Source organism: Ursus americanus, chromosome 8, assembly GCF_024610735.1.
Source record: "Ursus americanus isolate L20-20 chromosome 8, mUrsAme1.1.p, whole genome shotgun sequence".
Taxonomy (NCBI): Eukaryota; Metazoa; Chordata; class Mammalia; order Carnivora; family Ursidae; genus Ursus; species Ursus americanus.
The window spans coordinates 24,914,119-24,940,149 of record NC_142134.1 but is presented as its reverse complement, the minus strand read 5'-3'; the positions used below and the strand labels follow the sequence as shown (position 1 = coordinate 24,940,149).

Genomic DNA, 26,031 nt, shown 5'->3' with positions numbered 1-26,031 from the left:
CAGGGAACACAGCAGGGGAGAGGGAGAGGAAAAAGCAGGCTCCCAGCCGAGGAGCCCGATGTGGGACTCATCCGGCGGCCCTGAGCCGAAGGCAGACGCTTAAAGACTGCGCTACCCAGGCGCCCCGCCTATTTTACTTTAAAGGTCAACAATATAAAATACACTTTATACTTTCAAAGGTAATGCTACATATGATATTATATATATTGATTATTTCGTAATTCAGTACTATGTAATGGTCAATGAATAATAAAAATACACTTAAGAGATATTTATCCCTCCTGTCTTTTCCTTTACTATCAAAGCAGTAATATGAGCCTAAAAAAAAGAAATTAATCCAAACCGCAAAACAAAGAAACTCAAACAGGAGATATTTTAACAGGGTATTGTAAATTTAGCAAAGATGTCTTGGAAATAGTTGAAAGAGCCCTTGGACAAATTGATTTTTCTTTTTAATTCTTGAAATGTTAAATAGTAGGCAAAAAAGAAAAAGAAATCTGACAAAATGAAAAAAAAATCTCCAGAAGCTTGAAGAAGCCAATGAATATCATCAATTGGATATATATTTTAGGCAAGTATGTCCGTAAGTGACAGGACCCTGTGGCAAATTAGCTTTGTGCTAACTGGTCCAGGGCTGCTCAGCCCACGGCTTTATACAAATGTAAATAACGCAGCACATTCCTTAACCAGATTGACTGGTTTTTATCTATGGGTGGAACTGCCATCATCTTTTTCCAAAAACATTAACGTCCTGAACTTACCAGTATGTGAAAGTTTGGGGAAACATGCCGCTGTAAATTGTATGTCAAATTAATCAGGGCCCCCACAGCTCAGCGTGGCGTGGCCTTTCCCCCTTCTCAGAGATTTCCCACCACCAAGACCAATCTAACCAAGCAGGAGGCCAGCATGCCTTCCCCTTCCTTTGCCCCAGGCCCCTGTGTACCCAATCAAGTCAGCTGACTCAGTTGGGAGGGAACCCAGGGAACTCTCAAGCACTGGCGCAGGAGTTATTGGAACATTCTGCCTGTCTTGTGTAAACAATAGCATAATTAAATCAGATCCACTCGATGACTGCAAAAGGCTTACTAGAAGGGCCAAAAGTGTCGCTAAAAAGCCACGTTTTTTGCAAACTCCAGCTCACAACCCACTCAACTCTGCTAGGAACGCTGGGAGTTTGCACTGTGCATGTGAGTGTCTGTTCCTAAACAAAGTCATTCATTTTCAAGACCTTTTCCTCGTTCTTGAACCTCTCCATGGCTCGTGGGATTCCCTGTGGTTCCAGCTGAGCTACCTGTGTTCTGTGCATTTCAACAACTTCTCCTCTTGTGTCCCTATGGATTTAAACCACAGCTGGGGATGTTTCATTCCCTTAATTCAATATTCACCAGCCACTGGATATTCTGGGAGGAAAGACTTGGTTTCTGCCCCTCCTGGAGTTTTCAGTACGTGGGGAAGAAAGAAATGCATTTAGTCAGGTTGTAACAGACACATGTACCAGGTAGAGCTCATCCAAAGTTTCCACAGGGAAAGTTTCAGGAAGAGGCACCATTTGAGCTGAGAGAGGCAGTGGTGAGTTCATTCTTTGTTTCTTTCTTCTTTTTGCTTTTAAGATTTTATTTATTTATTTGTCAGAGAGAGAGAGAAAGCACAAGCAGGGAGAGCAGCAGGCAGAGGGAGAAGCAGGCTCCCCATTGAGCAAGGAAACCTGATGTGAGACTCGATCCCAGGACCCCAAGATCATGACCAAGCTGAAGGCAGACACTTAACCCACTGAGCCACCCAGACATCCCAGTGAGTTCATGCTTGACTGAGGGAACAACACATAATGGCAGAGCACTGTGTCTGGGGACCAACAAACAACTGGACTCCAGTTAGAACTGTGCTGTCCAACACGGGAGCCACCAGCCCCACGTGGCTGTATTACACACTGAAAACTGGGCTAGTCCAGGGGCGCCTGGGTGGCTCAGTTGTTAAGTGTCTGCCTTCGGCCCAGGATGTGGTCACGGGGTCCTGGGATCAAGCCCTACATCAGGCTCCCTGTTCCGCTGGAAGCCTGCTTCTTCCTCTCCCACTCCCCCTGCTTGTGTTTCTTCTCTCGCTGGCTGTGTCTCTCTGTCAAATAAATAAATAAAATCTTTAAACAAAACAAAACAAAACATGGGGCGCCTGGGTGGCTGTCGTTAAGCGTCTGCCTTTGGCTCAGGGTGTAATCTTGGCGTTCTGGGATCGAGCCCCACATCAGTCTCCCTGTTCCGCTGGAAGCCTGCTTCTTCCTCTCCCACTCCCCCTGCTTGTGTTCCCTCTCTCGCTGGCTGTCTCTCTCTGTCAAATAAATAAATAAAATCTTTAAAAAAAAAAAAAAAAAAACTGGGCTAGTCCAAAATTAGGTGTGCTATGGATTTCAAAGGCTTAGTATTAAAAAAAAAAAAAAAAAAGATGTAAAGTATTTCATTAATAATTCTGGATATTGATTACATGTTGAAATGACACTGGGATAATACTGGGGAAAATAAAATATTAAAATTAATTTCATCTTTTTAAAATGTGACTCCTAGAACATTTTTAATGATATATGTGGCTTATAGTAAATTTCTATTGGATAGCTCTGGTTAGAGAATAAAAGCCTAGGTTGAGAGTGCCAAAAAAATCAAATTAAAATAAAACAAAGAAGCTAGACATAGAAAAGGAGCCAGATTGCTCAGGCCTGGAACATCACACAGGAAGAGTTGTAGGGCCCTGAGCAGGGAAGGGAAGGAAATGTCAGATTTCCCTTTGGGAAACCATCATTGGCAGTGGAATGGAAGAGAAACCAGGGCAGGGAGAAAATCCAGAGGAAGGAAATATCAAGCAATCACTGAGTGACCAAGCTGCCTTCCAAATGACTAGATCTGCTCTCAGGATCCTTCATCTGCCCTATGCCATTAGCCCCTGTGGTAAAGTCTGGTAAAGTCTTTGGACCCTTTCTCAGATAAATGTTTTTATATACAGAGACTAAAATACTCAGGACTACAAAGGAAGCCAATTACCAAAACACAGGTATCATTTTAAAAATCTGTGATATGGTAATATACATGCTTCTTTACTGACGCTTTAAATGAGATGTAGCCGCAAGTCTAACAATTACTGTAATTTTGAAGTACTTCTGGAAATGAACAGTATCTTGAGCAACAGCTATCACGAGATACAACAATATCCGCGTTTCCGTGAGTGATGAAGCCACGGGTACTGCTTACATCACTGTGGCTTGTGGCCTACATTTATACTCAAAGGACATTCTAATTTTTAGTGAGTGGTTATTGAAGATAAATTATAATTTTTTTTCCCACCTAAGTCACAGACCACTTTGAATTCTATCCATGGGTCCCTTAGGGATCCGTGGATTCCAGGTTCAGAACTCTTTGCAAGATGTTCCTGGGCTTTTGTCAGGAGTAAGTCTTGGTCCCTCTAAAAGGGGAACATGGAGGGAGTTTGGTAACAGTCAGACACTGCTTTACTTCTAGGATTCACTTATCCCTGTGACCACACCTACAACAGCACATTAAGTCAGCAGACACAATGGCCCAGAAGACATTTTCATGGAATATTGGAATTTTTCTGGTTTATGATTAGAAGGCATGTCTTTTTCTCGGATGAGGATAATGACCATAGGAACAGGTCAGGAGACCCAGAGGGCTAATTGTTTTCCTTAGCTCTCAGGTGAGTTCATTCTTACATGGAGGCAGTCTCGCTCTGCCCAAAAAAATTTGGTGAAAAAACAAAAAACAACAAAAAGACAAATATCGTATGGTTCCATTCATACAAGGTATCTAAGGCAGTCCAATTCACAGAAACAAAGTAGAATGGTGGTTACTAGGAGCTGGGGGCAGGGGAAAGGGAGTTATTTAATGGTTACAGAGTTTCGATTTTGCAAAACAAAAAAGTTCTAGAGATCTGTTGCACAACAATGTAAAAAACATACTTAACACTACTGAACTGTACATTTAAAAATGGTTATGCATTTTATATTGCTTTTTTTTAATCGCAATAAAAAAGTTAAAACTGCAAAACAAAAAAACAGATAAAAACAGGACATTCAGATTCTAATTCTAGTTCAACGTCTAAATATCCCTGAGCAGGACAGCCACAGACACAGACCTGCTCTACCCAGCACATAGTTTCTTTAGGCATTAAACCCATACAAAAAAGTAAAGACCCAAGTATTTATTTAAAATTCCTTCATATGACAACAGAGTCCATCTTTACAAATCTGGATATGGGTTTATACTGACTAAAACAATCCGCTAAGATGAATAATGATATCAAACACTTAATTAGCACTAAGTACGTGCTCAGCATTAACCTAAGCACGTTTTAAGTACTGACTCATTGGCTCATTTAATCCTGAGAACAATCCTGGGGTGGGTGTCCTATTTTTATCTCCAGGTAAGGAAACAGAGGCACAGAAAACTAGTAAGTGGTTGAAGTGAGCTTGGGAAAACAGGTAATTCGACTCCAGAACCAGACCATGAACACCCGAGGCAGGGACCAAGATTTTTTTTGTTTTGTTTTCAAGATTTTATTTATATATTTATTTGAGAGAGAGAAAGCGTGCGCACGCACACATATATGGCAAGAAGAGACGGGAAGAATCTCAAGCTGACTCCCTGCTGAGAGCAGAGCTTGACCAGGGGCTCCATCTCAGGACCCCGAACTCACGCGCTGAGCTGAAACCAAGAGTTGGTCGCTTAACCAGCTGAGCCACCCAGGCGCCCCACGGGACCAAGATTTCTATCTCTGAAAGGGAACAGTGCTGATTTATAATATGAATTAGTCAGCAACCATTTATTGAGCAATAGATTATGACAGGATTGTGAGGCATTTTTACATTTAGCAGTTCTATACAAAAAAAGATCTTGCTGACTGCTTCCTCTACTGTTTGTTTGTTTTTTAAGTAATCTCTACACCCAACTTGGGGCTTGAACTCATAACCCTGAGATCAAGAGTTGCACGCTCCTCCGACTGAGCCAGCCAGGTGCCCCCCTCTATTTTTTATTAAACTTGGTAAGGAGAAATTCTGTTGGAAAGATTATTGCGGGCAGGTGGGTGGGAGGGCTGGGTACTGCAACAATAGGGAAAATTCTCTGACCATAAGATTCCCAAGCACCTCCCCCCCCAGCACCTACTAATCTTCTAAAAAAATGATTAAAGCGATTCTCCTATCTCCCCAGTGTTTGGAATTGGTCATCGCTGCCAAAGGCTCTAACTTACCCTGCCACTTGGTTATCTCTCCTACCCAGGAGGGGTGGGGAAGGAGTGCATAAGAGACAGAAAGGCCTGTCTACAGACAACCAACAAATTCTAGGACCTGGTCTAAAACAGTATGTGGGGGATGGAAACAGAGGAAAGGAAGGCCCTAAAAGTCATCAAAGAGAATCAAGGGGTAACCTTAAAAGGGTTGCGGGTAGGGAACAGCTCTCTTCATGGCTCAATAACCACTTTCTGCCAATTCAAGAGGAAGCAGCTGCGTTTCTAGACATAACAGGCCGAGACTGGCCCTTGTCCACAAAGCCATTCTCTTGTCAAGGTGTCACAGGTGTGTGCCAAACATCAGCAACATTTCAGACAGATGTCACCAAAACCCATGCTCCCCACACAGTGCAGAGGATGCTCATGGGAAGAGAGGCGGACTCAGCCCACAGTGGGGTGACTCCATATTTCTGGTTCGTATGGCAGGGAGGTGGTCAGGACTCACCTGTAGGTATATGGCCCCACTTCTTCTAACCGAGGGATCTCCCCTCTGAGGATCTCCTCTGGATTGGTGACATTGAAGAAATAGAACTGGGCATACACAGGCAGAGGGGGCTTCCTCCAGGAGTCAAAGGTCTCGGAACCATTCCTTAACACAATATTCTAGGGAAGAGAAAAACCAAAGAGATTGTGTGAGGCAGCTGGCTTTGAACACAGAGGCAGAGAGAGGGACATTCCCTGCTCTGACCTCCCAGCTCACTTATTGTTTCCACAGGCATTCAACTGCGGTCCCTTGGGTGGAGGGCCATACCTTAGGTCAATATGAAGCCCACGGCCCTATTAAGCCATAAAAGGTCTTCAATAACTATTTGTGGTAAAGGAAAGACGGTAGCCATAACTCATGGGTAGAAATGGTGTCACCAAAACCGAGGTCATAGACTGAGTACCCAAAAGACCCTGTTAACTTTGTTATGAAGATTCCACTGAGGGTACAGCTGCTGTGGAAAGCAGGCCGTTCTGAGAAGCACTGAACAGTCCCGGCTTGCCCGCATGGTAGAACAACAAGGTGCTGGCCCAAGAAGGCTGGATTTGGTCCTTCCATGTGAGGTAGAACCACACCCACCCTTACCACCTCCACCAGCACGGGCTTCACAGGAATTTTCTCATTCAGTCCCTAATAAACCCGTAACGTAGAAATGTCTATCCCTGTTTTAAAGATGAGGAAGCTGAGCCTTACTGATGTTAAGTGCTTGGAGCTCTTTATCTGCAATCCTTCCTTCATTTCCCACCCTTACTATGTGTTATGGGCCCCCTCCCAAACTCATATATTGAAATCCGAATGCCCAGTACCTAGTACAAAATGTGGCTGTATTTGGAGGCAGAGTCTTTAAAGAGAAATTTAAGGTTCAATGGGTCATTCAGGAGGGCTGTAATCCAATATGATTGATGTCCTCATAAGAAGGAGAGTTTAGGACTAAATACACACAAAGGAAAGACCATGGGGAGACACGTGTAGAAGACACCTACCAGCCAAGGAGAGAGGCCTCAGAGGAAATCGACCTTGATGAGACCCTCATCTCAAGACTTGTAGTATCTAGAACCACGAGACAATGAACTTCCCTTGTGCAAGTCACCCAGACTGTAGTATCTGTTATGGCAGCCCCAACGAACTAATACACCTTGGTCTCCCTATGGGAGGAGTATTCTTCTCCACCCTCTTGACTTCAGGCTTGGCCAAGTGACTTGATTTGACCAATGAAACGTGGGTGGGATGACAATGCCCCAATTCTGGGCTCAGGCCTTAGAAAGCATGACTGGTTTCCAACAATCACCCTTTGCTAAGAGAAGAGCACGCTTCAGGTAGCTGTGGCTCCTTCAGCCAAGGCCCTAAAATGGTGATGTGTGAACCAGACAGGAAGCCTGGAGTCCAGCCCAGTTCAGCTGAGCCAGCCAAGCTCACACTTCAGCCACCCTGCACACCACGAGTGTGAAATAAATGTCACTGTTATAAGACACTGAGACTTGGAAACCGTCTGTTACGCAGCATTGCAACGGAAGCCTGATTAATATGGCGCTCAAGGTTAAGAGACGGAAACTTACTATGTAGTCGTCCCAACCGCCCTCAACTTGTTAGTGGGGATAAATCTGCATTTTTTAGGGTACTGAAGTACACAAGAAAGATAAAAGGATAGACTGGGAATAAACAACCCAAAGTATGAACAGTCATTAACTCTTGAGTGTTGGGTATTTGGATCATTGTTATTCCTTCCTCGATGAATTTTGGTATTCTCCAACTTTTTAATAACCGATGAAGAAACGAACACTGAAAACATTTTTAAAAGAAAATCAAAAGAGGAAAATGGGATTGCCTGGTACAGACAAGGTAAGGCCAGTGGTGAAACAGTAAGACTAGATGGTACGAGAAGCATCCTCGGAGGTCCCCTCTGAGTAAGGCTCTGAGTGACAACAAGACAAAGGGACCGCCTTCCAAACATGTCCGATACCACACGCTAAAATGTGCTATGATGCAGCACACAACAGAATGTCACATTTTAATAGTCTAGGCCTCCAATTTATGGAAGGAATGTTACAAGGGAACTTAATGATATGGCTCTATTATTAAACAGAAAATCTCTCAAGAATGTCTTCAGGGGAAAAGCAAAATGGCTCTGGGATGAATGAACGCAGAAAACCTAAGCTCGTCGAAGCCAAGCTAGTGATCTGTAGGGCTGAATGTAGATTTCCATGCATGAGCTGGCCATGCATGAGTTGGCCATGCCATAGAACTGGGGATTACCTGTGGTTTGGCATCCCCTCAAAACGTCTAATTGTCAGATTTCTCTTCAAACAACACATTATTGAAATAGTTTTGGCCTTCATTATCAGTACTGATTTTCTGAGATAAGATCAGATGGACGAGACAGAAAAATTTAAAGACAAGCCATGAAACTCCTTTCCTCCCACTTTCCAGATTCAGCTCAGACTCTCCTGGGGGAAGCCCTCCCCACCCGCCCTGCATCCTCTGCCCAGCACCTAAGCAGCTGAAACTAATTGCAGGCAGGTTTTTTTAGAAGCCTGTGGTCTTTTATCTTATCTCCTAAACAGGAGTCTTAGTTATCTGAAGAGGAGCAGGAGAGTCAGGGCCAGAGAGCGAGAGAACAGCAGAACTGGAAAGGTCCTGAGGTTGACAAGATGGAACTCAGGGGCTCCAGAGGGGTCAGGGGGTGTGCTGAAGGTCAGAGCTGAGGCTGGAATCCTGTTCGGCTCTTCTCTACCCTCCAAACTTACTTCTCCATATAACATTTTTTTAAAAATGGGTACAAATATGCTACACTTTTTTTTTTTTTGCTTTTTAAAATTTCAAACTTTACAATTTCAATGTAACTATGCTTGCAGAAATACACGCATATTGGTTAACAGAATGCAGTTTACGTTTAACTTATCCTACATAATTTGGACCAAAAACTTGGTACATGGTTTAAATTATACTACACATTTAGTGGTACAAGTTATGTGGTAGAGCTTCTCCACCATGAAGTATACATGTAGTTTCCAGAAACAGCTTAGTAACTGAATTTAACCTACCTAAAACTAATACGTTAACTATGAGAAATCTAATATATAAATAATAATTTGTCTTCTAGAGGATTTTGAAGCTCCAAAGATATTTTTTAAATTATCTGACTTCATTAAAATAAGGACTTCTTTTTCTTGTCCATAAATTTCCAGAATAGGGCAAGACAACGACATCCTCTCCTCTATGAATTCCTTGAGTATCCCCCTTTCACTGGATGTATCATCCCTTCTTTTGAAGCCCACAACACATTACACTGGAATTTCTTAGGGAAAAAGTGGTCAGGACAGAAAAAATCTTCTAGAAATTGAAGTTAACAGGAATCAACATGAAGCAGGCCATACCAGCGACCAAAAATGAGAAAGACAGTGCATGTACTCAATATGGTAACATGTGCGGTTAACTGCTGGCTTTTTCAAACAGAAGGTGCTGACCTACAAAGAAAGGGTCTTGTCTTTTCTTTGATCTGCCCCAGAGTGTCTAGAACAATGCAGTTCTTGGAGAAAAAACTGCTCAATCAACAAAATACAGTACTAGAACACTTTGGCACAGGACACCTGGGTGGCTCAGTCGGTTAAGCATCTGCCTTTGGCTCAGGTCATGATCCCAGGGTCCTGGGATCGAGCCCCACATTGGGCCAGTCTGCTTCTCCCTCTACCTGCCGCTCCCCTTTGCTTGTGCTCTTTCTCTTTCTGACAAATAAATAAATAAAATCTTTAAAAAAAAAAAAAAAGAGAGAACACTTAGACACTAGCTTCCACCAAATTTGCTTGTAAGATGTTGGGCAAGAAGAATTTTTTCTTTTTCCTTTTTTTTTTTTTTTTTTTTTTTTTTTGAGAGAGAGAGAGAAAGCGCCAGGCTTTCCACCCAGCGCAGAGCCCAACACGGGCTCGATCCCACCACCCTGAGATCATGACCTGAGCTGAAATCAAGAATCAAATGCTTCAGTGGCTGAGCCACTGTGTCGCCATTGAGAAGTACTTGACAGGAGGCCATCAGAGAGGCTCCGAACAAGGGCGTGGACGGTCACATGCAAAGTCTCAGTGCCAGGCCTTGCAAGAGCAGCTGCCTAGCCACAAATCCAAGCCTTTAAAGTGTACCCAGAAGAGGCGGTTGCTCACTGGCCATTTTAGTCACATTCAGATACGAGCAAGCAATAACTTCATTAGAATCACATAAACATGGGAAATCGAGCACCTATCAGTTTGTGCATCTTATCAGTAAGCCAGCACCCTATACAGCTTCGTGTGGCCAGTTCCTTTTGTGGGTGGAAAAAAAAATCTGTGTCTCTCCATGACCCCTCCTTCCTAACAACTGTTTGAAGCAGTGCTGTACCCTTGGTTCTCTTGCAAAGTATAGAACTACGAATGCAAATCATCAAAACACTGTATGTGCTAGGCATCGTCAGAGATCCCCGTTCCAGAAGCTTGCCCTCTACTTAGGGGAACGCTGACACACACGTGCAGGTTAATCCACACTATACAGTAGTGTGTGCTACATGGTCAATGAGTATGCCAGAAAATGGTCTCAGCAGTGTTCAGAGAATGCATTCTAAGAACTGAGATGGAGAAAGGCAGTCCTTAAGGTGAGCCAGGGAGAATGAATAAAAATTTAGCAAGCAGAGGGTGGTCACGAGGGTGGACACCTTCGGGACAGCCAGGGTTGATTCAACTATCCTCGCTGTCTTGGCAGAGTGGGCCCTTCCTCCCTGGCTGTTCCATGTCCATCTCTCCAGGAACCCTCCACTTAATCAGAAAGATGGTGGATGTGGAGAACAAGACAATAAGACCTACAGAAATGGGACATAGCAGGTGTGGCTGTGTATGGGTTTTATAAGGAGTAGGGAGATTCATTTGGGGGCATAGGTCAGGGTCATAGGAGCCTAGATTTTATCTGATAGGCAATGGGGAGCCAGGGAAGGTTTTGAGCTGCAGAGCATTATCAAGAGCGGGGCACTATATTGCCCTTTATCTCGGGTAATTCCCTGAATGGCCTACAAAGTGAAAATCATTTTCCCTGTTTTACACTTCAAGAGACCAAAGCTCAAAGGTTAAGTGAATGCCTAAGGTTTGCAAGGTGGAGTCGGCCTCCCACCCCAGACTCACTCCAAACCTGAGCTCCTGGCAATGTTGAATTTACCAGAGTCCCGTGTTCCTGAAAAACAGTAAATGGTTCAGGAACGCCCCTTCTGTGTTCCAGGAAACAGCTTACTGCAAAGAAACATTCCCCTTATAACTTAGATAGGGTTCCCCCCATTGTGTACCCCCGCGTACCTGACCAGGTCAGACACAGACCCTTCAAATTCCCATTTTTTGCCCCGTAACTAATTAGTTGAACCACACCTTCCCACTGATTGACGGGAACAAAATGCCTGTTAATGTACAGCATGGTGACTACAGTTAATAATACTTTATTGTACGCTTGAAATTTGCTGAGAGAATAGATCTCAAGGGTACTCACCACACACACCCACACACCCACACACACACACACACAAAGGCAACTATGTGAGGTGATGGATATGCTAATGAGTATGATTACAATAATCATTTCACAATGTATGTTATTCAAAACATCACGTTATACACCTTAAATGTATACTGTTTGAAAACATTTTCTTAATTTGAGTACCGTTGACACACAATGTTAATTAGTTTCAGGTGTCCAACATAGTGGTTCACCAAGTTTATATGTAATGCCGGGCTCCAGCAGTGTGGCTACCATCTGTCACCCGCCAGTATTATTACAGTGCCACTGACTATATTCCCTATGCTGTGCCTTGGATTCCCATGACTTATTCATCCTGTAACTGGAGGCCTGTGTTTCCCACTCCCCTTCACTTATTTTGTTTTCCAGTACCATACATAAAAGTGAATTCAAAATGGGTGAAAGACCTTAAATGTGAGACCTAAAGTCATAAAAATCCTAGAAGAGAGAACAGGCAGTCATTTCTCTGACATCAGCCAAAGCAACATTTTTCTCGACATGTCTCCTCGGGCAAAGGGAACAAAAGCAAAAATAAACAACTGGGACTACACCAAAATAAAAAGCTTCTGCACAGTGAAGAAAACCATCGATAAAACAAAAAAGGCAACCTACCGAAGAGGAGAAGATATATCTGATAGGGGGTTGATACCCAAAATATATAAAGAACTTACATAATTCAACACCAAATACACGTAATTTGTATTTGTCAATCACACCTCATCAAGGCGGAAAAAAAAATGCTTGTTAGCCAAACTTTGGTTAAGTCTCTCTCCTCCACAGCCTTGTTTACTCTCCTTCCCTGCCCGTGAAAGAGGCAGATCACACTGTCGGAGTCCTCCCTAAGCACGTCCCCTGCTCCCTATTGCACCAGTCCTTTCAAATAGTCTCTCCTTACCTAGGCTGGATTGGTTTTTATTCGAAGCTCCTAACTATTGTGCCACACTGCCTATTTTGAGTTCACTCAGGCAGGCGAGAGGTGTTTTAGAAGGTTACAGAGGCACAATGGGAAGGAGGGTGTGGCTAGGATTATTGTAAGGATGAAATGAGGTTTCAGCAGAGTGCTTATCTTGGGCCACACTCTAAACGCTGGACGAATGGTAACTGTGATCTTGATTACTGCCACCTTCAGGGTGGGGATCAAAGGTCTCGGTTTAAATTAAAAAGCGGATCGTGTCTGTTGAAGTGTCGACAGTCCAGCAAATGTTAAATGATAAAAGAGAAAAGAAACCTCACAGAAAGTCTTTAGTCATGACCCTCTCCTGTAGCTCTGTCTATAATTCAGTCTAGGCTGAGACAACGAGGAATTAGCATAAAATCAGGAATAAGCAAAATGTCAAACGGAAAAGAATGATTTAGTAAATTGAAAATAGAAAGCAACCATTAAAACGATAAAGACTACACAGAAATAAGGAACACGCTCACGGTCTATGTTAAACGGAAGAAGACAGTGTAGGATATGTATATATGTGCACAAGACTAGCAGATAAAATGCAAATATGGGGGGGTAAAATCCAGATAATTTTAAAATTTCAATGTTTTAGTTGCTGTCAAAATTTCTAAGCCTCTCTACTCACCATCTAATCCCACACATCTCTGTGGGAGAGGATTAGGAGGGGTCTTCCATTCTCTCTATGAAGTTTTTCTGCATTGTTCGGATTTTTTTTACAACAGAAATCAATTCCTTCTGCAAGCTGAAAAAATAATCATTCCCTTATTTTTTTTTTTAAAAGTGAAAATCTAAGAGAGAAACTCAGATTCTATAAAATGTCATTAATACGCCCTGTGGGAAAGGAGAAGCAGCAGATCCTCGGAGAACCAACTTCATCTAGGCTTTTCCTCTGTCCTCGCAAAACAAAGGCGAGGTTGATGCCGTATCAGCTGTGGTCAGCTCTCCCACAAAGGCTCCAGGAGCCGCCATCCCCCACGCTCGGCGTCAGTCTTTCTCTCCCTGTTATTGCTGGGATGGCCGATGGAGCACACTGTATTTCTTGCTAACGTTTCCCGACAACCATCACAGTGTGTTAAGATTTCAGAGAAGAAAGGGCTTGCAATCTCATTTCTTTATGAAAGTAAAGAAAATCACCTCAGAATTATGGACCTCGAAAGAGCCAGCAAGCGTGAATGGACAGATGGGTTAACGGCCCGAATTTATCTCGCTTGGTCTGCATCCAACTCTTAGGCAACCAAAAATCCAAAGACGAATAGAAGTGTTTCCAGAAGGGAGGGCTAAATCCTTTCCAGAAGAGAGGGTAAAACTGGCTGTTTTTACAACAGTCTGACGTGAACTTGTTCCTCCAAATCTCAACTCAACTAAGGCAGTTTCAGATAGAAATAAACATCTAGTACACTGGAGTCCTTAACTAAACAAAGCAAACGCAAAGCCGAACAATGGAAAGGATCCTTGACAGCCTGCCAGAGTCACACTGAGAGCAGATTCTGCTACAACCTCGGGTTCTCCTCACCATCTGCCTCCTGCCTCCACCCCCATCATCCCCCCTCCCTGGCCACTCTTAGTGGAGTCACCACCCAGGCAAGTCTCACACCACTTCTTCTTCCATCCAAGTCTTGCCTTCAAGAGTGTTGGCTTTTCCTGCCCTTTAATGTGTCTCTTTTCCTCCATGCCACGGTGTTAGGTGTTTGTCCGAGAACCCACTGGCAAGTCCCAGAGTGGACCACATGTCCTGTGTGTACACACACCAGTGGAGAAAGAGAAGGGGAATGAAAGGGCAGAGGGAAGTTCATAAATATGCCAGCCTCTTTATTTTTATCTCTTTCCTCTGACATTGACCTCAGGCACCATTACTACCGTGGTGAGCTACTATTCCCTGAGTCTTCAGGCCTCAGGGGCTGTGCGAGGGCTTTATGCCATCATCTCCAAAACTGAAACAGACGCTGAGAGGTAAGAATTCCCATTTTTCAGATAAGAAAATGGTGGTGATGTCTTTCCCAAGTTCACAGAGCCAGTAAGTCAAGTCAAATCCGACCCAGTCCAGGTCTGTGGATTTGCAAACCCCAAGCTTGGCCCCCCTAGCAGCTGCCATGAGACCAGATCCCCCAGGGGAGAGCTGCCAGATTTCGCCAATAAAATAAACACGCTCGAGTGCATCCTAAATATTGCATGGATTATGTCACAAAGTACTTTAATTCTTAGGTGATGCATGCTGCAGGATTCAGGACCAAAACATAGTGATGTCTGCAACTTACATTCAAATACTTTAAGAAAAAGTATATCAGAGAGAGATGAAGTAAATATGACAGGATGTTAACAACTGATAAACTGAAGTGAATCAAAATATTGCAAGAGACGTACTCACTAAAATATTATTCACTGATAATCTGAAATTCAGATGTGACTAGGCATCTGATATTTTATCTGGCAACCCTAATCCAGGGAGACTGTAAAACTATGGAAAAACCCTAGCGTGGACTCCGAGAGCTTCCTGGGGAGTCAGGCCTTACCTCTGGAGGAAAGGAAACTAGGGCAGCTGTGTGAAGTCATGGTAAACTCCCAGGCTGGAACAGACACGTGAGGTGCTGACGGAGGGAGGACTGAGCTCCATTGTGTCCAGGTAGTTTCTCTGCTAATGAGTCCAAAAAAAGCACCTCAACCTCCCACCAGAGGATGGTCCCAGAAGAGGGCTTCATTTTGACCCGAAGCTTCTAATTTCTACCCCCAGATCCTCAGGGCATTCAACTGTACACTCCAAGGGGCTTGCCCTGCAAAGGAGGGATTCAGAAACGAACAAGTAATAACCCTAACCTCAAGCCCGGAAAATGTCTGGCACAAGAAGTCATGAATTCTGCCCAATACAACAAACCAGTTCCCTTGGTCACAAGGAGCCCTTTGCACAATGTAGACATGATGCTGTGGCCTGGGAACAACTGATCTTCCTCATGGAGGATTCTGCCGTGGTCGTGACAGTTACCACACAAACCCTGTGATCAACCGAGTTTTCCAGTTACTGTAAATTAAACATCCACATAAGGTCCTAAATCAGTTTTACAATGCGACTTTGGATATTGCTTACAAATTTTAGCCAAGTAGAACACGACGGATTTTTCCAGGCATAATATTGTAGTACGGCTACCAAAAGAAATATTGGAAAGATTATGGAGCCGTGTGGTGAATCTGCAGTGTCAACAACCAAATTTATCATTTAAACGGAAAAACTTATTTTCAGCTAATTAGCCAGTATGTGTAGATTGAGAGATTTCTATGTGCCCAACAGACATAGGCCCTGTTCTCATGAAGAAACTGAGCTAAGGACACAAAAGTGGCACGCGGGATGCAGTTAGCGAACGAGGATGTGCGAGGCCCAGTGATTCAGCCCAAAGAAGGTAATTATTGGATCATCCCAGTTGTATGGATCCCTCCTAAAATCCCCATCTGGACATCCCACAGGCTGTGGAAAGTCAGTGTGACCAAAAACAGACCGAGGATTTTTCTCCCCTACCCAATCCTAAATCCCACCGTCCCCTCCTCCATCTCTACTCCTGATCCCAGAGGTGGCCTGGGCGGCAGCAATACTACAGATGCTCTCTTCTCCAGGCTCCCTTCAAATCCATTCTCCACCTCAGCCTCCACAGAGTTCTATCGAAAGCGCCTCTGGGAGCAGACACTCTCCCCACTGCTCACAGGATACAGTCCGAGGTCCCTCCCGGCCGCACTCAGCCCTGCCACCACCTGCCGCAGCCCATCACCTGCCATCATCTGTCATTCCCTTGTAGGCCCTCTTTTGCGCCAGCGACACTCAACCACCCGCCGTTCCCCAGCTACAAGCTGGACCAGCTGCTTCGTGGGGGAGCTGACATGACATGATACAGCCACAAGACACAACACACCCAGTCAGCCTGACTGAGCTCTTTCGGGAAGGCGGCACCAGGAGGGCTGCTGAACCAGCGGTCCTGACATAAGCCACCTACCTGCACACGATGAGACTAAGCACCAGGGACCTGCATGAGGCTTGGATGGGAACAGGGAATACTTCTAAGGCAACTTGCAGGACTCAAGAGCACTGCTGGGTGTTCTTTTAGTTCAGCAGAGTGCTGCGTAACAATTAAACACAACTTGACCATCCACACTGCCAGCTACACTGTGGTCTACACTCATCCAGAGATAACGCAGACCAACGCTGACAGCCTGGCCTAATCGCGTGTGAATGATTCTCACGAGACTCCAGGTCCATAAAACTCATCAAATACCAAAATACCAGGTGGTTTGCTTTGTTTTTTAAAATTTCTCCCTGAGGGGCGCCTGGGTGGCTTGGTGGGTTAAGTCTGCCTTTGGCTCAGGTCATGATCCCAGGGTCCTGGGATGGAGCCCTGCATCATGTGGCTCCCTGCTCAGGGGGGAGCCTGCTTCCCCTTCCTCTGCCCCTCCCCCTGCTTGTGCTCTCTCTCTCTCAAATAAATAATCTTAAAAATAAATAAATAAATAAATAAATAAATAAATAAATAAATAAATAAATAAATAAAATATCTCCCTGAAATGAGCAAACCCAACCCAGGCTCTTGTGTAATGTAAGTTATTTGCGCTGCTTACCTTTTTTAAATTCTCTGTTGAGGCAAAACAAAGAAGCTGCCATTAACACTCTACCCTAATTCTCTGACCTTATTTTCACTCAGGAACAAATGCATTGGCATTTTTTTATGTCACTGTTGATGAGCTCATTTTGCTTTAACTGCAATTGTAATACTTTCAGCTAATGAGATCTGACAGTTGACGTTCAAACATTAGTTCGTGTGGAAGCTGCTCCTCTTGTCTATAAATGACAGACAGGACAACAGGGCGGAGCAGCCATCCTGAAAAGCTCCTCTACGAAACACCCACTAGACACTCTCTAAATGTTTCCATGTATAATACATGTGAAACCAAGGCTGAGAACTGCCAGCCTAAAGGGAGAGAAAGCAGCCACCGGCTGGAAACGGAATCAAAAGGACCAGGTGACCACTAGAGACACAGATGTGTGGGCAGAGGGAGTGGCTGAAGGAGTGGGTGAGAAAGAGGATTTTTAAGATGCGAATCAGTAAGTGTGCGCATGAAAACAATGCCCGGGTTTCGTGCGTAATTGTGGAGCCGCTCCGATTACTTTACAACCGGCTGGGTTGTGATTATATCTCTCAGAGTCTATATAAGTGACGCTTTCATCATCTGTCTCGACCTTGGTCTCCGCTTCCTTCCATTACTGTTGATTATCAGAAGTACAGCGTTAAAAGCAACTCCCCTTAAAATGTGACTTGCAAGAGTGATGTCGCTATTCTAACCAGGGCATTCTGCGTCTCCTTCTCTAGAAAGAGTGTCAAACTCAGATGCTGAAGGGGCCAGCTGGGTGTGGTGAGTGAAGTGGATGTGAGTTTGTCCATTTGTTTGATGTCAAACCCTAGAGGTAATACCCACTTCTCCACAGAACTATGCCCTCTTTCATTTTTGTAAAACACACGACCCTCTCATCCTCTTTCATGTCCCTTCTTTTGGTAAAAAGGTTCAGATACAAACAGGTATTTCTCTACTCTAAGAAAGACAACAGAGCAGGCATGATGACACAAAGGGCACCTTCCCTGGGCCCCCGAGTGAAGGAGCCAGCAGGAGTGTGAGGGACCATGGGAACGGGGAAGGAGGCCCCCTTAGAAGGGCAGCCTCATTCTGCTCAGACGGCCGCCACACAGGATTGTGGGGAGGCCAGTACGCACAGCGTCCACATGCTTCAAGTGAAGCTGGAAACCTGGATTGTTGGGTGAAGTTTCTAGATTTTAAAGATAGAGCGAGTCAATGACCACTGTCCTACAGAGGATGACAAAAACGTAAAGATAAACAACAACATGAACAACAATATGCAAACAAGAGCATCCCCGAGGATGTAAGGGCATTCATCCAAGTACTACTTACTGGACATGTTATATATGTATATGACATTGCACTTGCTGCCATGGGAAGGTGAGACGAAGCTAAATATGGCAGGGCCCCCACCTTCAATGGGAGCTTTCAAGCCAGCTTTAAGTACTAAATTATGTCATAGGGATTGATGCTGTCATAGGCAGGGCTGAGGCTAGAGGGGACTTTTCAAATAATTCAATTCTAGAGATGCCGATGGTCTGGTCTCTTTTGATTAGCACACAGGGAAGACAAGAGAGTCACTGAACCTGCGTCACTGAGGACCCAGACCATTCCCTTTAACCATGGACTTGTGTGGGAACTAAGGAAAGTATAAACAACACCCCAAACAAAATCCTGGGGGCTTGAAAACATTAATAACATAGTTTCCGAATTGTTCTTACAGAACTATAACAGAGATACTATGTTATTTTTTTTAAGTTATTCTAAAAACCAGCATAATGAATTATACGAAAACTAGATCAGCAGCTCTCAAAGTGTGGTCTGAGGACTCTGGGGGTCCCCAAGACCCTCTCAGGGGGTCTGCAAGGTGATAACTATTTTCATAATAATATTAAGACATTATTTGTCCTTTTCACGCTCATTCTTTCACGAGTGTAGAGTGCAGTTTTCTAGAGGTCAGCAGACATGTAATGATGGCATTGCTCTGACAGCTAATACATACTTGTGCACTCTTGTGCTTTAAAAATTTATCAGTTTCAATTTCTGATATTGTAAATATTGATAGATATAACTCACAGATATGTAAGTTCTTTGGGGTCTCCAATTTCAGAGTGTAAAGGGGCCTGAGCCCCCAAAATTTGAATTAGATTATAAATTCTGCAAGGGTAGGATTGTGTCTACCTTACTTTACTCTTGGATACACAGCTCCTAGCACATTGCCTCGCAAATGGTCCACACTCGGTAAATATTTGCTAAATAAATGAATGACTGCCAAAGTATATACGTAAAAGTACTTTTGGATATAGGCAGCAAACACCAAAAAGTAGTCTTATTTTCCTCAGTTGCTTTTGACCGGTTACCAGCTTCAATGTAAAATGGTCCCCGCATTTAGTACACCGTGAACGTATAGTATATATCCTGATGACACAGGCCATAAATGCCTAGTCACTTGGCCAACATCCTATGTTTTCATTAATGATCTTACAATCCCACCTGCTGATTCTTCCCCAGGAAACAAGCAAATGTCTGGCAGAACAGATGGCCCCTTTGCTGCGGCCTGACAGAATGAAATCTTGCACTTTATTAAGAAAGCAAGAACGGTTCTCACAAGCAACACCCTTCCCCTCCCCCCACCCAAATCCTTCCTTTAACGTAAACTTGAAGAATAATAGTAATCACTAGTAGTGACATCCTCAACTAGAATTATCATCTCTTTTATATGTCAACTATACCAGATGAAATTAAAAATAAAGAAAGAGTGGGACTAGAAGCACCCCATTTCTATAAAGTGTATCTGTTACTATATATGCATAAATAAAAATGTAGAATAATTAACATTATGTTAACAGTAGTTATCTTTGTTTTATTATTTTTTGTCGTATCTGACTTTTATAACGGCATGCATTTCTTATCAGAAAAATAAACAGGGGCGCCTGGGTGGCACAGCGGTTAAGCGTCTGCCTTTGGCTCAGGGCGTGATCCCGGCGTTATGGGATCGAGCCCCACATCAGGCTCCTCCGCTAGGAGCCTGCTTCTTCCTCTCCCACTCCCCCTGCTTGTGTTCCCTCTCTCGCTGGCTGTCTCTATCCTGTCGAATAAATAAAGAAAATCTTTAAAAAAAAAAAAAACAAAAAAAAAAATGAAGAATAAAATACAAAGGTTAAAAAAAAAAGGAATTGCCATCTCAAGGAATAAAGATGTGGACTGCCATAATCACCAAACAAACCGGTCAGGGGCTTCATGGTTAACCTTTTAACTTGGGGCCAGTCCTAAGCAGTCTGATTCAGCAGGGCTGGCAGCATGGGCAGTTCTGAAACTCTGTAAGTGACTCTGATGTAGTTCCTAGAGTCGAGGGACTACACTGAGACCTACCGGTTTACTTCGTTGTCTTAACCATTAATGAATGCACTCATGGTCACCATGAATTAGTAAGATATTGAAAGAAACACAATATGATTTTGATATCACAAGATCACATCTCTAAAAGCCAGGGAGGAGTTGGATAATTTTGCTTAGGAGTTAAAGATTCTTGCAAGGATACTGCCTCTGTTTAAGGATCTATGATTTCTGCTTGTGCTGAGCCAATCACATTACTCTGTTACAGATTTGGAAAGGAGAAACCAAGAGATAGAGCCTGCCCATGGGAGGCTCAGCAGCTGAAGCATCACATAGGGTTGGGGCTGGGGAATCCCCCCCGAAAAGTAAACAGCCTAGGAGCAATGAGTCAACAGAGGAAACTATTTGGTAGGGAAAAATAGAGGAAGGAGTGGGAGATACAGAGTGCGCCCGGGTCCTGCTGACTTCCCAGTTTCTACTGTACTCTCAGGAGGCCTCGCTGCCCTGTGTTCTCACCCTTAGACTCCCATGAGCTTCCTCTTCCAGCTTTGCAAAAAAAAAAAAAAAAAAATCCAATCATTCTGGAGCCAGCTTGCGTGGGCTTTAGCTCCTTGCTCCTCTTTATTGCTAAGAAGTGGAGGACAGTGTGGTATGTGAGGATAGAACTTATTATCCACAGCAGGGATCTTTAAAAAGAGAAGAGGGTGCTAGTAATTCTGCCAGGACAACAGGTGTAAATAAACCAAGACTGTTGCAGGCAACAGGCTCTGTGGTCATCCTTGGGATGGGAAAAGTGATTTAGGAGGACCCAGCTCGCATGCCTAACCCTACCCCTACCTCTCCATCTGGCCTTTGATAAGTCAATGACCTACATTTCCAGGGGCACATTAATGTAAAGGCAATTTGGTACCCACCGCCATCGATTTTAAAACTGATATGGGCTCCGTTTTCTTGACTATAAAATAACAGATTCAGTGATGCTTCAGGTTTTTTCTTATTCTAAGGTTCTAAGTCTTCACAACCCTGAAAAGAGGCAATTCAGAGGCAGATATGCAAGAAGGAGTCTTTTAAGATTACATATAGTTGATCATCGTTACATAAACATGCATGAAGATGTTTAATTCAACTTTAAAAAAGAAGACCCCCACATATTCACCATTAATGTTATTTGGTTAAATTATCAATGATTATATTTTATTTCTTGAGGCCTCAGCACAAGAGCTCCAAAGTTATATGGCTCCTAAAAGAGGCTCGCTGTTCTTGCTTGCCCGGAGTCTCAGGTCCCAGCCAAGGATAAAGTATATTTGTCCCGTTCATCTCATCTCTGACACCTAATGCTATCATCCTTCCTTGGCCTGTGGTAGGAAGCAAAACATGCGAACAGTCTCTTTCCTTCTCACTGGTTCCCTTGCCAGCCCTTTCCTTTGTAGCCAGCCGGGACTCTGGCTGGCTCTGCACTCCCATTTCTGGGAGATGTTCAAACTGTCAGTGAGTCTAAGGGCAAATTGAATATTCTGAGCTGCAGAGTTGCTCTTGACCGAAACTCACACGCCTGTGTCACAGTGTCAGAAGTTTGGAACGAGAAGGAGACCGATCTACTACATAAACTTCGCTCCCAGAGGACAGAACGAGCTACAAACAGTAACCGCTGTTACTACGCGGGCATTTTGCAAGGTGCTGTGCCAGAAGCCTTACATCAATCCTTTCTTTGCACTCGAGCGACAACCCTAAGGCAGGTATTCGTATCACTCCCGTTTTCAAACTGAGAAACCTGAGCTTTTGAGGAGGTCAATATTGGCTACTTGGCTTGCTCAACTTAATCCAAATATTTGTTAGTGACAGAAAAAAAGAATTTTAACCAAGTTCTGCTGAGTCCTAGAACACCATTCTTTCAACTCAAAGGATCCAACGTGAGGCATACAGGCATTTATCGTGTACCTACCACGGACCAGGCACTGTGCTAGATGCCAGGACAATTCGTGGGTTTACCAAGTGAGACTGAACAAAATTCTGCCCTTCCAGGCTCTGGGGAGGAAACAGAGGTGGAATGGTTTCTGCACAGCTCTGTCTTCAGGGAAGTCAAAATGCTTCAGGGGTGCCTGGGTGGCTCAGTTAGTTGAGCCTCTGACTCTTGATTTCGGCTCAGGTCATGATCTCGGGTCCTGAAATCGAGCCTGGTGTCTGGTGTCAGGCTCCATGCTCGGAAGGGAGTCTGCTTCTCCCTCTTCCTCTGCTCCTCCTCCCTCCCCTTGCTCTCTCTCTCTCTTTCAAATACATACATACATAAATAAAATCTTTAAAAAACAAAAAAGCCCAAAAAGAACACCTGACAGAGAAGGCCCAGTTAATGCTCAGAAGAGCCCCCAAGAAGTGGGTGTGAGCAAACAAAGAGGGAGACATTACTGTGCCTGTTTTGCAATTGAGAAAATTGAAGCAGAACCAATTGTAGGGCTTGCCCAATACAAGGCGGTAACCGGTGAGGCCAAGAATGGAACCAAACTGTCTTGGTTCCTTCCACCCCATTCACTGGCCAAAAATTTAAATCTCCCTTTACTCTTAAAACCTCCCTGCAAATTATTCTAATAGAAATTATGTTACTTTGCTTCTCACAATTAGCCAAACCTCCTCATTGGCATGTCACCCCTTTCCTCTCTTCTCTTTTTGATATAGACAAGCCAGGGCCTGGATAATCTTCAAGTGAAAAAAAACTAAGGACTGGGAGTATCAGAATGGATTTCACTACAACTATATAAAGGTCAAGTTATGAAGGAATTGTCCTAGAATGATACCTCTGGACACAATGGCGGCAGCCATGACTGATCAGCTATCCCCTGCCTGATACTGTGCTGGGTGCTTTACACAGATTAGCTCACTCGGTCTCCCAATGGCACACACAGAGGCAGGGCTGTTGGATACAGAATTAGATACAGGGTGTTGGAAGGGCCTGTGCAAGTGAGGGCTCGAAGAGTAAGTTTTGGGTGCTTCACAGTAACTGCACCACTGTGCCTGAGATGGCTAACATCCTCACTTTCCCAAGTAATGAAATAGTTAAGTAACTTGCCCAGAATCAAAAAGCTTGCAAATGGTAAGGTCAGGATTTGAACACAGGGTGTCTGACTTCAAATCTCAACTATTTTGTCTGTACTCATGTGGCTTCTAACAAAAATAAAACTTCTTTACAAAGCACTAACTATATCCCATGAAAATTACCCATTTTCCCTAATAATTCTTATACCCTCTCTATTCTTCTGAGTTGTTATGATTCCCATTTGCAGACGGGGAAGCCCAGAATCAAGGAAGGTTAAGCACTTGTCCCAAGGTCACCCAGCTAGTACATGGTGGAGCCAGGATTCACGTGGAGGAGTGTGGACTACAGAGTCCTTACGCTGTCCCACTATCCCCTGCTACCACCCTACAGGTGACCCAGGAGAGGAGAACGCTAATGATGGGAGTGCATGACCTCTGGCTGACTTACACTACTCCTGTCCACGGAAACTAGCCCTGTCATTTAATTTCATATGCCACACTGTTCAGTGTTCCATAATGGGGTGGGGCAATTTGGAAACTCCACTTCTCCTGTACTATAATTTATTAGTTTGATCAGAATCCATTCCTCACAGAGAAAACTGCATTAAAAAGCCAATCATCAAATATCAATGCAAACCCAAGGCCCAGGCAAGCTGCCTTACAGCCACCTCCCTACCTGCCCATGAAATGGAGACCCACAGAGCATTCGAGGGCTGCTAATATCTGAGGCACCGGGGAGACCATTCACCTCATGGGGCTCTCCTGAAACAGCCTTTTAAAGCCACACAAGAAGATTCACATACTGACTATAATTGGATTGCCTAACCCCGGTCAACCAAGCAAGAGTTTACATCCTTAAACAATCTTGCCATGGATTTTCAAGCAGCCAGGAATAGAGAAGATTATATCCGTTTTTTTTTTTTCCTTGAACATGGGTGCTCAGGGAACACAGTGGCCTTTGAGAAGTTCAGACAGTAAGCTTCATCTTCCCACAATAACGTGAACTTTAAAATTAAATTATGCTTTACCATGACTTTTTCTTTTATTTGCCTTTAACTGCCAGATTTCCAGTAATTGATGGCTTATGGCAACCTCTATTAAAGGAATGTCTGTAGCCACCTGAATGAGACAGCTTGACTAACTGGGAGTTCAGGGATCAAACTGGCTTTTTAATCCAGGCAACAGCAAATGCAAACCAGTGGGAGAAATGAAGCATGGGGCTATGGGTGCTAACAAGAAAGTCTGCTCCAATGATTCTTTTTTTTTTTTTTTTTTTTTAGAGAAAAAGTGATCCCAGTAACTCTCTCTTGTTCCTCTTTCCACACAGACTGATGGATGTGGGTGAAAGGCAGAAGGAATGAGCACTGGGTAAGTCAAATGACTCAGAAGTCTTCCGAAGTGACCGGCTCTCCAGGCCGCTCAACTAGGCTAAGAGGCAGGTTCAGATTCTTTCAAGAATCTACATGCACCCTTGCCTGAAGCTTATGGTTATTTAAGAAGAGCACGAACCCGTGGTGAGACAAAGCAACCCAGACTGTTGGTACGAGATACCCCATGTTTAGTCGGAGGGAAACCAGCGCAGACTTTGACGGACTGAAATGTCACCCCGCGCAGAGGCCTGCCTCCCTACCAACGGCCCTGCCCAGCCCGGGCAGGCAAGAGCACAATAGACCGCACAGCCCTGCGCATCCCCTGCCCCACACCACTTCAAAGGCCACAGCAAGCAGCCAACAAACCTGCCTGGGCTGCGGTGTTTTTCTTTTAGGTTTGTTTTTTCATGAAGAAGGAGGGAAATATGTTCGGGCCGAACAGAGATTGGGGTGTAGGGAGGGCGTGGAGGGGGAGGCAAACGATAGAATGTAAGTGAAAGCCTTTCTAAAAAGTCAAGATCCGCAGTTTTATCTTACTCCTCTCCATCCTCCTTTAACCCTTACCTAGCAACCCCGAGAAGCCAAGTAAGAAAGGAGGGCTGTAGTCCGAGGGTCTGCCAGGGTGCAGAGGTTCCCTGCACGAGGTTCAGCAGTCGCGGGGGGGTGGGCTGGAAGAGTCCCCCGCCCAATGCGGGAGCGCGCACACAAGCCCGCGCGCGCGCGCGCACACACGCACACACACACACACACACACACACACACACACACACAGCCCGCCCGCTTCACCTTCTCGATCGTCTGGTCCACGGCCTTCTGGAAGACCCGGGCCACCAGCAGCGTGACGCTGGTCACCAGCAGGAGCAGGGACAGCGTCCCGACCGTGTAGAAGCAGCACCTGCCCATTCTGCGCGCCGCTCCCGGGCCGGGCCCCGCCGGCCGGCGACTGCACAGGAAGGAGGGAGGGGCCGCCGCCGCTGCAGCAGCCTGAGCACCCGGGACCCTGCGGCGCCCGCGGCCGCGGCGCTGCGCGCGGCTCCCGGCTCCGCGGCGGGGCTCCCGGCTCCGGTGCAGCTGGCTGGCCGCCCGGGAGTGGGACGAGGAGCTTCGGTTTCGGTTTCCCTCGCTCGGGCAGTCGGGCGCCCGCCCCGCACCGTCGGGAGGGAGAGCGGGTGCGCGCAGGGCGGTGACGCTCGCCGGCCCGGCTCGCCGCAGCCCCGGGAGGGGACGGCCAGCAAGCAGCTGCGCGGGGAAGCGGGCGGGGCGGAGGCTGAGCCCGCAGTCATGTGCCCCGCGGCGGCTGCAGCGATTCGGCCCGCGCGAGCCTTGCGCGTCCCGGGCGGTTCCCGGGCGCCTGCGGCTCCCCGACCGCGGCCGGGCCCAGCTGCGCCCCCGCCTCCTCGACGCAGGCCCCGGTCCCCCCGGAAAATCGCCTGCGCTCCCCGGCCCATTCACTCACT

At 45.1% G+C, this 26,031-nt stretch overlaps 1 protein-coding gene across 4 annotated transcripts in view; it reads right to left on the bottom strand.

Annotated features, from left to right (window-relative positions):
- SCARB2 (scavenger receptor class B member 2) overlaps positions 1 to 25,692 on the bottom strand; it is a 77,274-nt gene extending 51,582 nt beyond the window's left edge. Inside the window, exons 1-2 of one of the 4 annotated variants that reach the window (XM_045789953.2) lie at positions 25,361 to 25,692; positions 5,732 to 5,889 (exon numbers count right to left, since the gene is read on the bottom strand). In XM_045789953.2, the coding sequence (XP_045645909.2) occupies positions 5,732 to 5,889; positions 25,361 to 25,477 (275 nt within the window). In that variant the 5' untranslated portion in view covers positions 25,478 to 25,692. Of the gene's footprint in view, positions 1 to 5,731; positions 5,890 to 12,861; positions 12,885 to 13,856; positions 13,982 to 25,360 lie in introns of those variants that run through there. The other 3 variants (XM_045789951.2, XM_087864068.1, XM_087864069.1) reach the window with 3 other exon arrangements.
- Positions 25,693 to 26,031: the final 339 nt, after the last annotated feature.